Source organism: Peromyscus californicus, unplaced genomic scaffold (genome assembly GCF_007827085.1).
Source record: "Peromyscus californicus insignis strain IS unplaced genomic scaffold, ASM782708v3 Scaffold_21__1_contigs__length_65335640, whole genome shotgun sequence".
Lineage (NCBI taxonomy): Eukaryota > Metazoa > Chordata > Mammalia > Rodentia > Cricetidae > Peromyscus > Peromyscus californicus.
In genome coordinates, this window is record NW_026294514.1 from 16,412,857 (window position 1) to 16,425,894 (window position 13,038).

Below are 13,038 nucleotides of genomic sequence, written 5' to 3' on the forward strand. Positions count from 1 at the left end.
TGGGGGCAAGATACCTGCAAACAGCTGAAATAAAGAGTTTACTGCGGAGAAATGGGGGATCCCTCCGTTAAGTCCGGGGGTCTGCTTCTGAACCACCATTTTCTCCTTGGACAAGTTGCTTTCACCTTTCTTGGTTTCTCCATTGTGTGCAAAGCAACACGAGGAAGTCTTAGCTCGCAAGCACGTAGCCAGGATGAGATGAGATAATACATACCGGTGTGCTTTGTCACCTGTGAGGCAGCGTGCAATTTTGAGTTGTAATTATTATCATTAATAGTGGTAGCAGAGAGATCTGGAGGGGAAACAGAGGGTGAGAGGACCACTGAGCGGCTGGTGATGGTATCAGCATCCCTTGCTCAGCAGACCCTATCATTAAAGCTGTGCTCTGGAGGCAGCCTTCTCTCCCTTATCTGTGCCTTGAACAGTCTGGAAGGTCTGTCATAGGCTTAGCTCTCACCTAGCAAGATGATACCAGCAGGTGTAACAGCAGCAAATCAGAGACCCCCCCCCATCCCGGAGAGGGTGCTCACCCAGGCTTCTGGAATGCAAGCCTATCCTTCCCCCAGCAAACCCAAGGTGTTCACCATCCCTACGGACTGAAAGAGCTCTGTGTTCATGGGTCAGGCTAACATGGCATCATATTAACAAGAACCAGAAGTGTCTGGCCTGCTCACATCCCAAGCTGGATACATAGCGAAAATATGTCCCTGCCCTGCTCGCAGAGGAGTTTAGCGGACCATGACCCACATCTCAGGGCCCAAAGCAGACCGTGAGACCTCCTCTTTCTCCTCTGTGCGTTTGCTGTCTGCACCACAGACTGGAGTTGCCCATCTCTGAACCCCTGTCTGTGAGGCATAGGGGCTGCCAACCGTAACGGGAGCTCAGCCTTCCACCTAAGTGTCGGATGGATTTAAAACCCATCTGCCAAAAAGGCCATTCTTGAAGCATTTGGACAGTGAACCCTTAATTTCCCAGGACGTGTATATTCTCTGCTAAACATACAGCCTTTGTTAATGATCACGGCCATACCTTTTAAACCACTGGAGCTGTGTGTGCATGGCTGCTTGAGAAAGGCCAAGTCCAGGAAGAAAGGGGGATGTCTGGCCACCCCCACCCCTGATCTACTTAAAGTTGACATGAGTACCCAAGTGACAGTTACTGAGGCCCGGGCATCATCTAACAGCCCTGGCAGGGACAGAAGGTTTTTAATGTCCTCCATTTGGACAGTGCCCAGCCAGACAACAAAGACTCGAAGTATAAGCCACCTGGCTGGAGTCACCCTCCGATCCGGCAGCCACCTCAGCCCTATAAACTCTTCCCTTGTAATTCAGTTCATCAGACGGCATTGGCCCTTTGCGTAAGCCAGAGATGAATAAGACATGGGTCAGGCCTCTTAGAACCTAGGGAGCAGAGACAAGCCTATACACAGCCAAGATTTCAGGTTGGCCGTGCCAGGGGCTGTCTCTGAAAGCGACAGGACACAAGCGATCCAGAGAACTGGAAGAGGGACCCATGTGACTCGAAGATTGAAGAAAGAACTTCAGGAGGAAGCAGCAATTGAATCAAGACCCCAAAGGAGCCTTAGAAAAGCGCACAGAGGGGCTCAGCATGGTGGCACACACCTACAGTATGAGCACTCGGGAGGCAGGAGCAGGAAGGCTGTAAGCTCAAGGCCAGCCTGACCTGCATAGCAAGACCCAACATGTTTCAACACACCCCAAAACTCCAGTCGGACTTTCCGATGGTGGGGCCACAGTTACAAAGAGGTGTACTTCCCAAGCATTTACCGACTGTGTTTGGATGTGTCTCCCCCAGATGACAAGAACTTCTTGAGACTACAGAGCGATGGCCGGCGAGAGGGCCAGTACGGGCGGCTCATCAGCCCACCTGTGCACCTGCCCCGAAGCCCTGTGTGCATGGAGTTCCAGTACCAAGCCACCGGCGGCCACGGGGTGGCCCTGCAGGTGGTTCGGGAAGCTAGCCAGGAAAGCAAACTCCTCTGGGTCATCCGTGAGGACCAAGGCAGCGAGTGGAAGCATGGACGAATTATCCTGCCCAGCTATGACATGGAGTATCAGGTGAGCTGTGGAAGGCAAAGGGCGCAAGATGCGAGGGAACCGTTGTGATCCCTATTCCGTGATATTTCGAAGAGCCCTGCCCATTCATCATTAAGGGACGCGGTTAACCTCCGCTGTTTTCATTGTTTCTTCCGTTGCTATGGCAACTAAATGACACTCTTATTTGTTATTCAGAGTGTGCCTATCTCTCCACCCAGGCTTGGTTCTTTGTTCCTCCTATTGCCTTTTATATTGCTGAAATCTTCTCCCACAAATGTTTCTTCTCCCTATTTTTATTTTAGATTGCTATCAGGTAGACTGGCAAAGGGACACACAAGTCAGGGAAGTACACGCAAACAACCCCTCTGCACTCAAGGCAGTGGAGCCCTCAGAGTGGAGGAGGCTGTGGCCATGCCCTCCCAGACCCGCTCCAGAGAGCAGGAATCCAGGAAGGGGCATAGATGGATAAACATTAAACTCTGTGGTCAACGGACCCAAGAGAGCCCCCAAACAAGTGACTTCTCTCTCTCTCTCTCTCTCTCTCTCTCTCTCTCTCTCTCTCTCTCTCTCTCTCGTCCGGGAATTGCTTTCTATTATCTCTATCCCATGGAGCAAGAGAGTGAGGCACAGATGGGCACATGCATCTGTAGCCGCATCTTGGGTAGGAGTAGACACACTGTGGATGAGGTGACTGAGAACCAGCCAAAGCATTAACCTGCTCCTCCCCAGATGAAGAGCGGCAACAGATGGCTGGCAAGGCAGCCAACTGCTCCTTCAGCTTGCCAGAGGACATGTGCTCGTTTGCAGAAAGGACCTGGGGAGGGTGGGAATGAGGAGGAATGATTAAAGACCACAGAGCTGAGGGGCTTCCGTGCGCAGGCTGCAGCCTGCACTCTTGAGGTTGCGAGACATCCTGAGACCCTCGCTCCCCAGCCTGGGTCCCCACATGCTAACGTTAGGGCAGATGTTAGAAGAACCTGTTGGAGTTTTGGTCTGACCCTCTGCAGGGAGGGCTTCTCCGGGCGGAGCTCTTGTCTTACTAGATTTTCTCACCTGTGAGCCTAGCACATAGTAGATGCTCAGTAAACTGTCGGGCCATGAGTAAACTGCTTCCCCGCTGTTGTATTAATGGATCTCTAAGTCGGTGTGCAAGGAGAGGTCACCTAGAAGGGCAATTCGAACTCAGGTGCCTCTTTATCCTCACCTGCTCATGGCCTCTGAGTTTTCAAATAACCTGGGTTGAGCATTTGAAGGATTTATGAGAAAGGAACCTCAGAAATAGCTAGGGAAATTTCAACACCTCCCCCCCACCCCTTAAGTGTGCTCCATTTGTGGTCCTTTTAATCAGTATATTCTTGTTACTGGACAACAATATCCATCAACTTGCTCTATTTTCTTATCCTCTCAAATATGCACTTGATTTGAACCAACTCTTTTTAAATTAAGATCTCAAGAGATGTAGCCATGTGGTCCACAGATGTGTGCCAGGTGCAATAACACAGACACACAGACACACAGACACACACAGACACACACACACACACACACACACACACACACACACACACACACACACACACACACACATTCAACGGCTGTTAACAGAAATTGGGGAGCTTTACACTAACCATGGCTCTGGTCCTTCTGGCTCTAGATCGTGTTCGAGGGTGTGATCGGGAAAGGACGATCAGGAGAGATCGCCATCGATGACATTCGGCTAAGCACTGATGTCCCACTGGAGAACTGCATGGGTATGTGACTGTCTCTCTCTTCCTGGTTGTCTCCAATAAGATGCTAGAGACTGGGATATGCAAAAGGAAGCAATTACTATCTTAAAACACAATGTTCCCAGTAGGTAGGACCATGCCAGTCTGTACAGGAGGTGAAATGTGGGCACAGTTGTGTCTTGGGCTGGGGGTTGGGGGGCAAGGTGTGATATGAGGTGAAGGTTTATATCCATCTCCCAATCAGAAATAGATGTGCATTAAGTATAAGAAAATTTGGGGTGCCAAGACCCCATCATCAAACTCCAGTTTTAAGCAAAGAAAATGCTAGAGGACAAGAGCACCTGCCAGTCAGAATTACATGCTGGAAAGGTTTGATGGATTTAATGGAAGCCTTCAGCGGTGGGCAAAGATGGCACACTTGCTATATAAGAATGATAACACAATTACCCACGTGGTTCTTTCACATGAATGAACTGCAGGGAAAATTATGGCATGAGCAATAAAATGCTACATTTTGTTTTCACACTAATACTTCTAATGCCCAAGAGTCTGGAGTTGTAGGATTAAGTGTGGCACATCACAGGACCAGCATAGGAAGGACGCCCCTAACTATCTGTCTGGTCAGAAGTGTTGAAGAGCCAGCCCTCCTGAAACGCACGCAGATGTGCTCAAGGCTGCATCCTGCAGCAGGGGTTTCCCCAAGGGGACCCTGCCCACCTCCCATCAGAGCCATGGATGTGTCCCCAAACAGGAAAGGGATCCCGAGAAGGAAAAGCCTTGGTTCCAGCCAGCAGAGTTGTTGTAACAAGTGACCAAGTGCTTTGCTTGGACCTTGGGTCCTGGGTGTCTGTGCCTAGTGATGTCAGAAGCAGCTGAGACTGTCTCAGGCCCCCAGGAAGCTCCCAGGGCCTAGGCATCTAAAAGCAATCCCAGGTCTGAGAAAGTAATCAGTGGTACGTGACTGAGGATAGTACCTTGGGGACCCGTTACTCTAAGAAGGACTTTTTTTGATCCAAAGCAACTTGAGAATCCTCTCTAGTCACCCTTGCCCAGGGATAGTGGTATGTTAGACACAGTCTAGAAAACAAGCAAGAAGTGGGCCACTTTCTGTAGCGTATTACCCAGTGACCTAACAGAAATCATCTTTGTCATGTTCGTTCAATGACTTCTTCCCTTTATCTAACTCAAAGTTGTTTTTTTTCTCTTTCAGAACCCATCTCAGCTTTTACAGGTGAGGATTTTAAAGGTAAAAAATCAAATGTTTGTTTTGCATGGCTTTTTCTCTTTCCATGTGATGTGAATTTGGTGAGGGGAGCAAACCCCTGTTTGACCAAGCTTGTAGGAGAAAAAGGACGCTCCACTTTCTCACCACTAGATGGCGCCAGCGATACCCATAGATACGGGGGGGGGGGGCGGCGATTGAGATTCTCTGTGTCTCCCATTTAATTAAAGTTTAGAAAGCTATAATAGAAGACAAATAGGTTACAGATAAACCTTTGAGCCTCTTGCATTGTCCAACGGGGAGCAATGAGGTTGAAAATGCAGGAGTGGTGAGAAAGGAGGAACTGTGGGAAGATCAACACACACACACACACACACACACACACGCACGCACGCACGCACGCGCGCACACACACACACACACACACACACACACACACACACACACACACACAGGCACCCTCCATGAGGGAAAAAATTACCCATAGTAGATTAAAAGTGAAACAAAATGGCAATGCTCTGTTTTAGGCTGAAGGTGGTGTTTTTCCAGCTCCAGGGAACTGAGGCAGGGTGTCTGTCAGCCAAGCCTCAGTGAGGTGTACTGTCAGGCATTCTAAGGAGGATCTGGAGAAAACATGAGGAGGGCTGTGAGGTAAAGGGAGAGAGGTCCTGAATTCAGAAGCTGGTCACGGGAACAAGGGAGGGTACTCCCTAACTAGAGGCAGAGCACTTGGATTTCGAGGCTGGGAGCAGAAAGGGACACTTTCTTCCTAAGAAAGCAAACGGAGAACAAAGCAAAACAGAGGGAGATTGGGATGCTTGCTTCATCATACGAGGAAAGAGGAGAAAGGCCGCCCGCCTGGAGCAAAGGTTCTGTTTGTGCCTTTCCAATGCAGCGGGTTTACATCCGCCCTCCGCGGTCAGTCTGGCTGCTGATGCTGCCGGCCGCCCAGGTTCCCACCCGGTTTCTAATAACTGAGCACTCAGTAGCTGCTGTAAGTGTAAGTGCTCCCCAGCAGCTGGCCGACTGCGGCATGTCCACAGACCCTCGCCAGCCTGACGCTGAGTCTCTGGGGCCTGTTCGGTGCCAGCCATGTGAGGGGCCGTCTCGCCCTGTTGGTGCTGGCTAGCCTTACCCTTCTAGGTGACAGCAGTTTAGAGATCAGCTTCGGCACTTTCTACCCATCTCCACTTGTTATCCTGGCTCTCATTAATCTGTCCAGCTCCTGACTAGAAAGAGATGAATGAATTCTTGGCTTGACACCTAGACAGGCTCCCTGGATCCTAGTCATCTAGCCGAATTTGCCACTCATCTCCAGTTCTAGGATAACCAATGTGGGGGAAGTAGTAGAACAGAGGACCGGTGTATGGTTTCTTTCTTAGCCTCTCTCCATCTCCCCCACCACATTTGGAAGTACTGAGCATCCGTGCTCACAATCTTGCTGCTCCCTGGGGATGTGACTTCAAATGCAAAGCACTGATAGGAAAGCAGAGGTCCAAACTGAAACAGCTTGGATGGCAGTTGGGTTCTAATCCTCAGGGTGCAGAGTAATGTTTATGCTCCTGACTCTCTGTGGGCTGTTGAGCCTCAAAGCTCCCAGAAAGGCCGGTTCAAGCCCGGTCAGTAACTGCTCTAAAGGCTGTGCACGTACCACGTCTGGTAGTGACTGACAAGTACGGTGGCTGAGGGCTTCGCTCCTGTGAAAGAATAAACACACTAAACACATGTGCTTTCCTTGAAGTCCCGTGCAGCACGAGGCTGCACACCCTAGGCCTGTTCGCCTGTTAAAAGATAGATAAATAAAGTCTCATTTGAGTGGCAAGCATGCACTTAGGCTAAATAAACACGGGGCTCAGTGGCTTGAAGGTAAGACTTTCTAGTAGGCTCGTGGTACTTTGGGGCTGTGCAGGCAGGGCTCGAGTTGTGAGCACTGAGACTCATGGATGCTGAAGACGGCAAAGAGGCAACCCAGTCTTAGGGAGCAGAGACTTGGCTTAACAACATAGAGTCAAGAACAGAATGGGACTTGGAAGTTTCAATCACATTGACATGTTCCGTGATGCTCCTGGACGAACCTGGGGCCAGGCATTCGGACCGCCTCTCATGCCTCTATCTTTACTCATACAAACGTCTCTCCAGATGGGAGGCATGCCTTCTGTTCTCTTCCTGGGCAGGACAATAGGGGACGCTTGCTCACGACATAACATCAGTCTTTTTACTCAAAACAGAGGCAGAATGAAAGGAGAGTTGGGCAAGCAAGGTACGGAGAGCTGATGTGGGAGCACTGCCCACACTGCCGTTTGTAGGGCTTCTGTTCTTTTAGGATTAGGCTGTTTTTCTTTTCTGTTATAAACTGGCCAGGCAGCAGAAGTAATCCCATTCATTTGGGAAGATCAGTGTGTTCCGGGTGGATCTTTAGAGAAATGTGGTAAAAGTGGCCTTTGGACCTGTGTTGATGGCCGCTCTTGAGCTTCCTTAGTTTGAAGTGTCTTTCATTTTCTGCCTGTAACTGGTTTCTCCCGCGCACCTCTGCCTTTTTATTCTAATTGCATTGTGCTTTCCACTTCATTGCGTGCACGTGGACTGTGCGTGCACGTGGACTGTCTACCTGGATGTGCGTTAGTGCGGAAGAGAAACTGTACAGAGAAAGAGGAAGCAGAGAGAATGGAAACACTGTGTCGTCATGCCATTCTTGAAGAGAGCCTTTTGTCATTGATATGAGTCATATTTTAAACAATGTAACATGGGTGTGCTTTCTTGCTTTCTTAAGCAGTGGGTATAAACACTGTGTCGTCATGTATCTTTGTTCTTAAGGTTTGAGCTTTAACAAATGAAAACTGTGTATAAAAGGGAAGTGGGGGGAGACTGAAAAGTGGTATAATTAAGGTGATAGGTTGTTTCCTCAAACTGGATGGTTTTTTTTTTTTCTCAATAAGAGAAAAAAGAACAAGCAAGGACCCAGTAAACATATATAATGCCCATAATCAGAGACCTGTGGCTATTGACCTGCTGGATATTTTGAGCAGCTTGTGATAGAGACAAGAGTTGTTGCTGCTCCTGGAGGAGGCTGTGCGTTTTGAACGCAGCAGGAGCAGACTGTACCTGCTAGAGATCATGGAGATCCAGGCAGGGTCGCACTGCAAAGGTGGCCTTGGGGTGCGGTGCCCTGAACTGCCTTCTTACTAAGGACCCTAAAAGGAGCTTATGTTGGTCCTGATAGTTCGATGGTTGTAAATGTGTCTCCAACTGTTTCTTAGGGTGCCATACTCCATCTTTTGCCTTCCTGCTGTCTCCCACAATTTCCATCCGGGTATAACCAGGAGACAATGAGGCTCAAAGGCTGTTCCATGGGTATGGCTGGGAATCATTTTAAGGGAGAGCCACATAGGGTGAAGCCTGAGGTGGCTGGCACCTGACTCCATGCCTCAAGTTTGGAGTCAATTGATTTGGGGCCCTACAGGCCAATCTGTCATTTTATAGCCCCATCTCTTTTTCCATCCCACCCTCACGCTCATGACCTGCCTCCCACCCAGAAGCTTGGCTTGCCAGGACAACACCCCGCCCCTGGGTTCCTGACTGGACTGCCCCATCAGAGTGCCTTTCCCATTGGAGTCCCTTTCCTCTATAGCGCTGTCTCCTCAGAGCACTTCTGGGGAAGCAGAGAGGGTTAAAGTGGGCGCTTGCACATCATCCTCGAAGGAGAAGTACACTAAGCTCTGCCAGGGTTCCAGATAGGCAGCTGTGGTGTGAGAATCCTCCCCACTGCCCTACCCCCCCCCCCCATCTCCAACTGCCAAGTCGAGGCTAGGTGTTGCGGAGCAGAGAGAATGGGGAAAGATGTGTGAAACAGTCATGTGATGGTGGACTGCCGTCTCTGCCCACAGGACACTGAGGCATTGTTTGTGAAGTTTGCTTGCATGCTCAGCCTCTCCTGTCACAGAAGCTAGACACAGCCCCCCTTCCCCCCAACCCCGCCACCACACAAGTCCATCTAAGGCAGCTGCCAGGACACTTTGGGAAAGGGTGGGAGAAAGTGTTTCTCCCCACCACCTCTCTCCAACGGTACAGAGTGGCAGGCTTTGGTTTTATAGAAGGTAGCTTAAGTTCCAGAAGATGAGAAGTGCCTGCTCCAGCCAGATAAGGGGCTGCGTTGAGAGAATTTAGATAGACAGATGGGCACAGGGTGGGGAGCTACCCCCCAGGTTTCTGCCCGATCACTGCAAACCTCTGCTGAGTCTACTTCTACGTTCTTGCTCATCCAACAAGTGGAAAGAGCTATTCTCAGGGGTGCTTTGAATTTCAGCATCCCTCTAAACAGTACAGGAGGCCTGGCCACATTCTTCCACCGTCTTTCATACATTTTCCTAGTGGATCCAAGCTTTTTCTTTTGTTTGCTTAATCCCACAGATGAAACAAACCCTTTACCTGAACTGTCCCTTCAGCTGGGTTCCTTCTCAGATGGCATAGAAAGGAACCCATGTCAGCAGCATAAAACAGCTTTCAGGTGCAAAGGGAGACCTACCCTTGGTGCCTTGTGGAACATTCCAGGTCCTAGTGGCATTTCATGAATGTAGCTGTGAAAGATGCTTGCTTTTTTCATGGTGAGACTGTGTCATGCCAATTTTCTGACAGGTTCTGACAGAGTAGGAGGCAGAAAGGGAGAGAGGGCTGCTTCCTGTTCCTGCCTTACTTGCTTAGAGCAAAATCTGCAAAATTGTGCTATGAAAGACCAGATAATAAAATATGCCAGTCTTTTGGGGGGACATACAGCCTTTCTGGCAAGCACTCAGCCTCACCGCTAAAGCACAGAGGTGACCAAAAGTGGTATGTAAACAAATGAAGGTGGCAGTGTTCAAATAAAACTTTATAAAAACAGACAATGGGCTACAGTTAGCGGAGGATTCTGTAGACCTGGTTTCAGGTCTGACACGGTCACTAAGCAGGAGTAAGCAATTCTTTAGAGCTCCGAGACATCCCTTGGGTTTTGCCTATGTGTTCCTTTGTCCTCTTAGTTTTCCAACTTCCCATTTTCTTAGATCTTCTCATCCCTCATATAAGACTCATGGAAAATAAAGACTATTCATGTGAAGCCCATGAACCAAGGGCTGACACACTGAAAACCTCTACTGTTTATCACTTTTCCTGTAGTCACATATCCTAATTATTCATTCAATCAGTAACACTGTAAACAGAAATGGAAGGCTCACTACACCTAACAGGTAATTTCTTTTCATTTTTCCCATCTGTGACTTCTCAGAATTGGTTTCTCGAAACCCAAATTCTTTGCATCCACATTTCTCTTCTCCAGGGAGTTCAGAACTTTTGCAGATGGGAGCCTGCTCAACCTTGCAAATACACTTGGAGTTATTGTCTATTTAAGTATCTGTTTCTCATTATCTTGAACAATGAGAAAACTTTGTGGAGAATTGGGGGTGGAAATTAATAAAAAATGGTCGAGGAATTGAAAACATTTTTCCAACTGAAAAGAAAAAAAACAGATATGTGGTTGAGTGGTAAAAGAATAGTCAGCGGGGGAGTTGGGACAGACATCACCAGCTCTCAAGGTTGATGTCTCAGCTCCAGTTTTTGCTTCCAGGTTGGTGTAGCTAGCACAGAACTCTTTATTTGTGAAGCAATAGCCCAGTCGCTCCATAGGAAAAGGGGTGTGAATAAGGCTGATATCCAGCTGCTTGTGTTCCCCAAAGACACCCTTTTCTCCCTCCCATAGGGACACTGTGAGTGGGAAGTGTTTCTAGTACCTGCTGAGAGCAATTCTGTGAAGCCTAGTGAGAGGTCAGCATTTCCCGGGGAGTCTGAACATTGGTCCAAGATACATCCCTCTACCACTCTATCTATTGTCTGTCTGTCTGTCTGTCTATCCATCTATCATCCATTCATCTGTCCACTCATCCATCCATCTATCCATCTGGTATTTATTGGACTTCTGCTTTGCTAGGAAGACGTTTTGAGTACAGATTTAACCCTGGTTGGTTTATTACCTTCCTTTTCCGTAACTTGTAAACCACAGCCTAATGAGCCTATAACCCTTCAAGGCTGTGGCAGAGCCAGGTTCCAAACCAGCACAATCCACTTTGGAATCAGGTCTCTAGCTGGAGAATGTCCTGAGAAACTTCTGGTCCCTACAAGCTATCCCTAAATTGCTTGGTAGTGCATAAGGAAGGTATTGTTAGTCATATCTCCTTCTCTTTCCTAACTCCTTTAACATTAAAGTCATAAATTTATATAGTATGTTTTCTCATTTTTCCAAGGAAAATGTTTAAGAGGTCATCAAGACAATGTCCCCAAATGGCTCTTGTCACTCAAATTATCACATGTTCTATATGTTGATAATTTCACACAAGAGGGCTTTGGGGGCGGGGCAGTCTTTAGTATATAGTGGAGTCTGTCTTCCAAAGGATACCTCTGAGGTGATGGCTCACATAGCTGATACTGAATACTAATCCCCATGTTATGGTTTAACCTCTCATGACAGGAAGGAAGACCTCCCCGCTGTGCCCCAAGTCATAGCTACCATCAGAAACACTCTCAAGGTAGCATCAAGGCTTCCCCCTGCCCAGTCCCAGGAGGTAGCGGAGGGAACAGGAGTGACCGTAACTACGCTCCCATCTTCGCAGTCAGGCACTTCAGGAAAGGCTTAACCGCTGAATTTGCCACTTGCCTTTTCTCTGATGGGTGAGCTGCAACCTCATCAGAGGACGGCCCTCATAATGCAGCAATCAGAAGTGTAGTCCAGGAGAAGAAAGACGCCTCTGGTGAACTCTGGGCCCACCTGTACATTTAGTCATTTCCCAGCATCTTTGTGAGCTCCCAAGAAAATCCAGTGGCAGGGTGGTTGCCAAGCAGCAGATACTCTTGGTGACTTGAATCATGAGTTGATGTCAGCTGACAGTGACCTGCAAGCTGACCACTGAAAGGAATCATTCTCAGTGCTTTGCATTCTTTCTATCTTGATTTCTATGCAAAATTCTCAAAAAAAAAGAGAGAATTTTTTTTCTTAATCCATAGTAATGGAAGGTATTAAAATATGTAAATCATAGCTGGGTGTGGAGGCTCACACCTGTAATCCCACCACTTGCTAAGGCAGGGAGAGGTTGTTTGAGTCTATCCTGAACTACATGATGAATTACAGATTAAGTAGCCTTTGCTACAAAGTGAAAACCTGTCTCAAGATAAACAACGAACAAAAGGAGATGGGAATAGTTTAGGGAAAAGAAAAAGTGTGGAGTCACGTGAGAAAGGATAAAGGAAGCAGCCTTCAGGGGTCCTGGGATAATGGGGTCTTTTTCACCCCAAGGATATAGATGTGGCTATTTTTGTGGCATATATGTGGCATATATTATATGTATGTAAACTAAGGAGCTGGTCTTTGTCAAAGCCCTCCCAACACTGTAGGACTTCTGGTGGCCTACACTGTACCAATGAAACTGCACCCTGATGAAGGGGGGATCCCCACACTAAAGGAAGTAATGACTCAAGACTTCATTAGATTTCCCAAGGAAAATCCTCTAGTTTTCCTCTCACTTCTGAGGAGACGTGGGAAGTTCTGACCACCTCTCAGCTGGTCCCCAAATGGAAGGAGGCATTCTGGAGATCAGGCTGTGGGAACAGGGAAACACTCAGAGCTGGGATGTGGTTTGGCAGTGGCCTCATAAGGCATTGGCAAGGCACCTTCTCTGCACATACTCTTCCGTGGAGACGGAGTCCGGCTTCTGCCTCCGGAGCTCAAAGTCTCATGGGAAAGACGAGAAGGGTAGCCAGGCCCAGCCTGCGTGGTGAGCAGAGGTGCACCCACAGAACAGAAGCAGTGACTAGGCAGCATTTCCCCTCCCCCACACACCCCGTAAGTGAAGGAAGCATCTTTTAGGCCACCAGCACGTGATACAAGCAGCTTGGGAAGCATTTCTCATAGGTTAAGCATACATCATTTTTCAGAAGTAAAGATCATGTCTGCCTTTGGCAAGCTCCAAAGCGCCTTAGTCCCTTTCTGGGCCAGATTCTCATCTGATGTAAA

The 13,038-nt window shown here is 48.4% G+C and overlaps 1 protein-coding gene across 3 annotated transcripts in view; it reads left to right on the forward strand.

Moving 5' to 3' along the window:
* Nrp2 (neuropilin 2) overlaps positions 1 to 13,038 on the forward strand; it is a 120,436-nt gene that overhangs the window by 83,447 nt on the left and 23,951 nt on the right. For all 3 annotated transcript variants that reach the window (XM_052749632.1, XM_052749633.1, XM_052749634.1), the window contains exons 13-15: positions 1,816 to 2,078; positions 3,712 to 3,808; positions 4,995 to 5,015. In XM_052749632.1, coding sequence (XP_052605592.1) covers positions 1,816 to 2,078; positions 3,712 to 3,808; positions 4,995 to 5,015 — 381 coding nt within the window. The remainder of the gene's footprint in view (positions 1 to 1,815; positions 2,079 to 3,711; positions 3,809 to 4,994; positions 5,016 to 13,038) is intronic.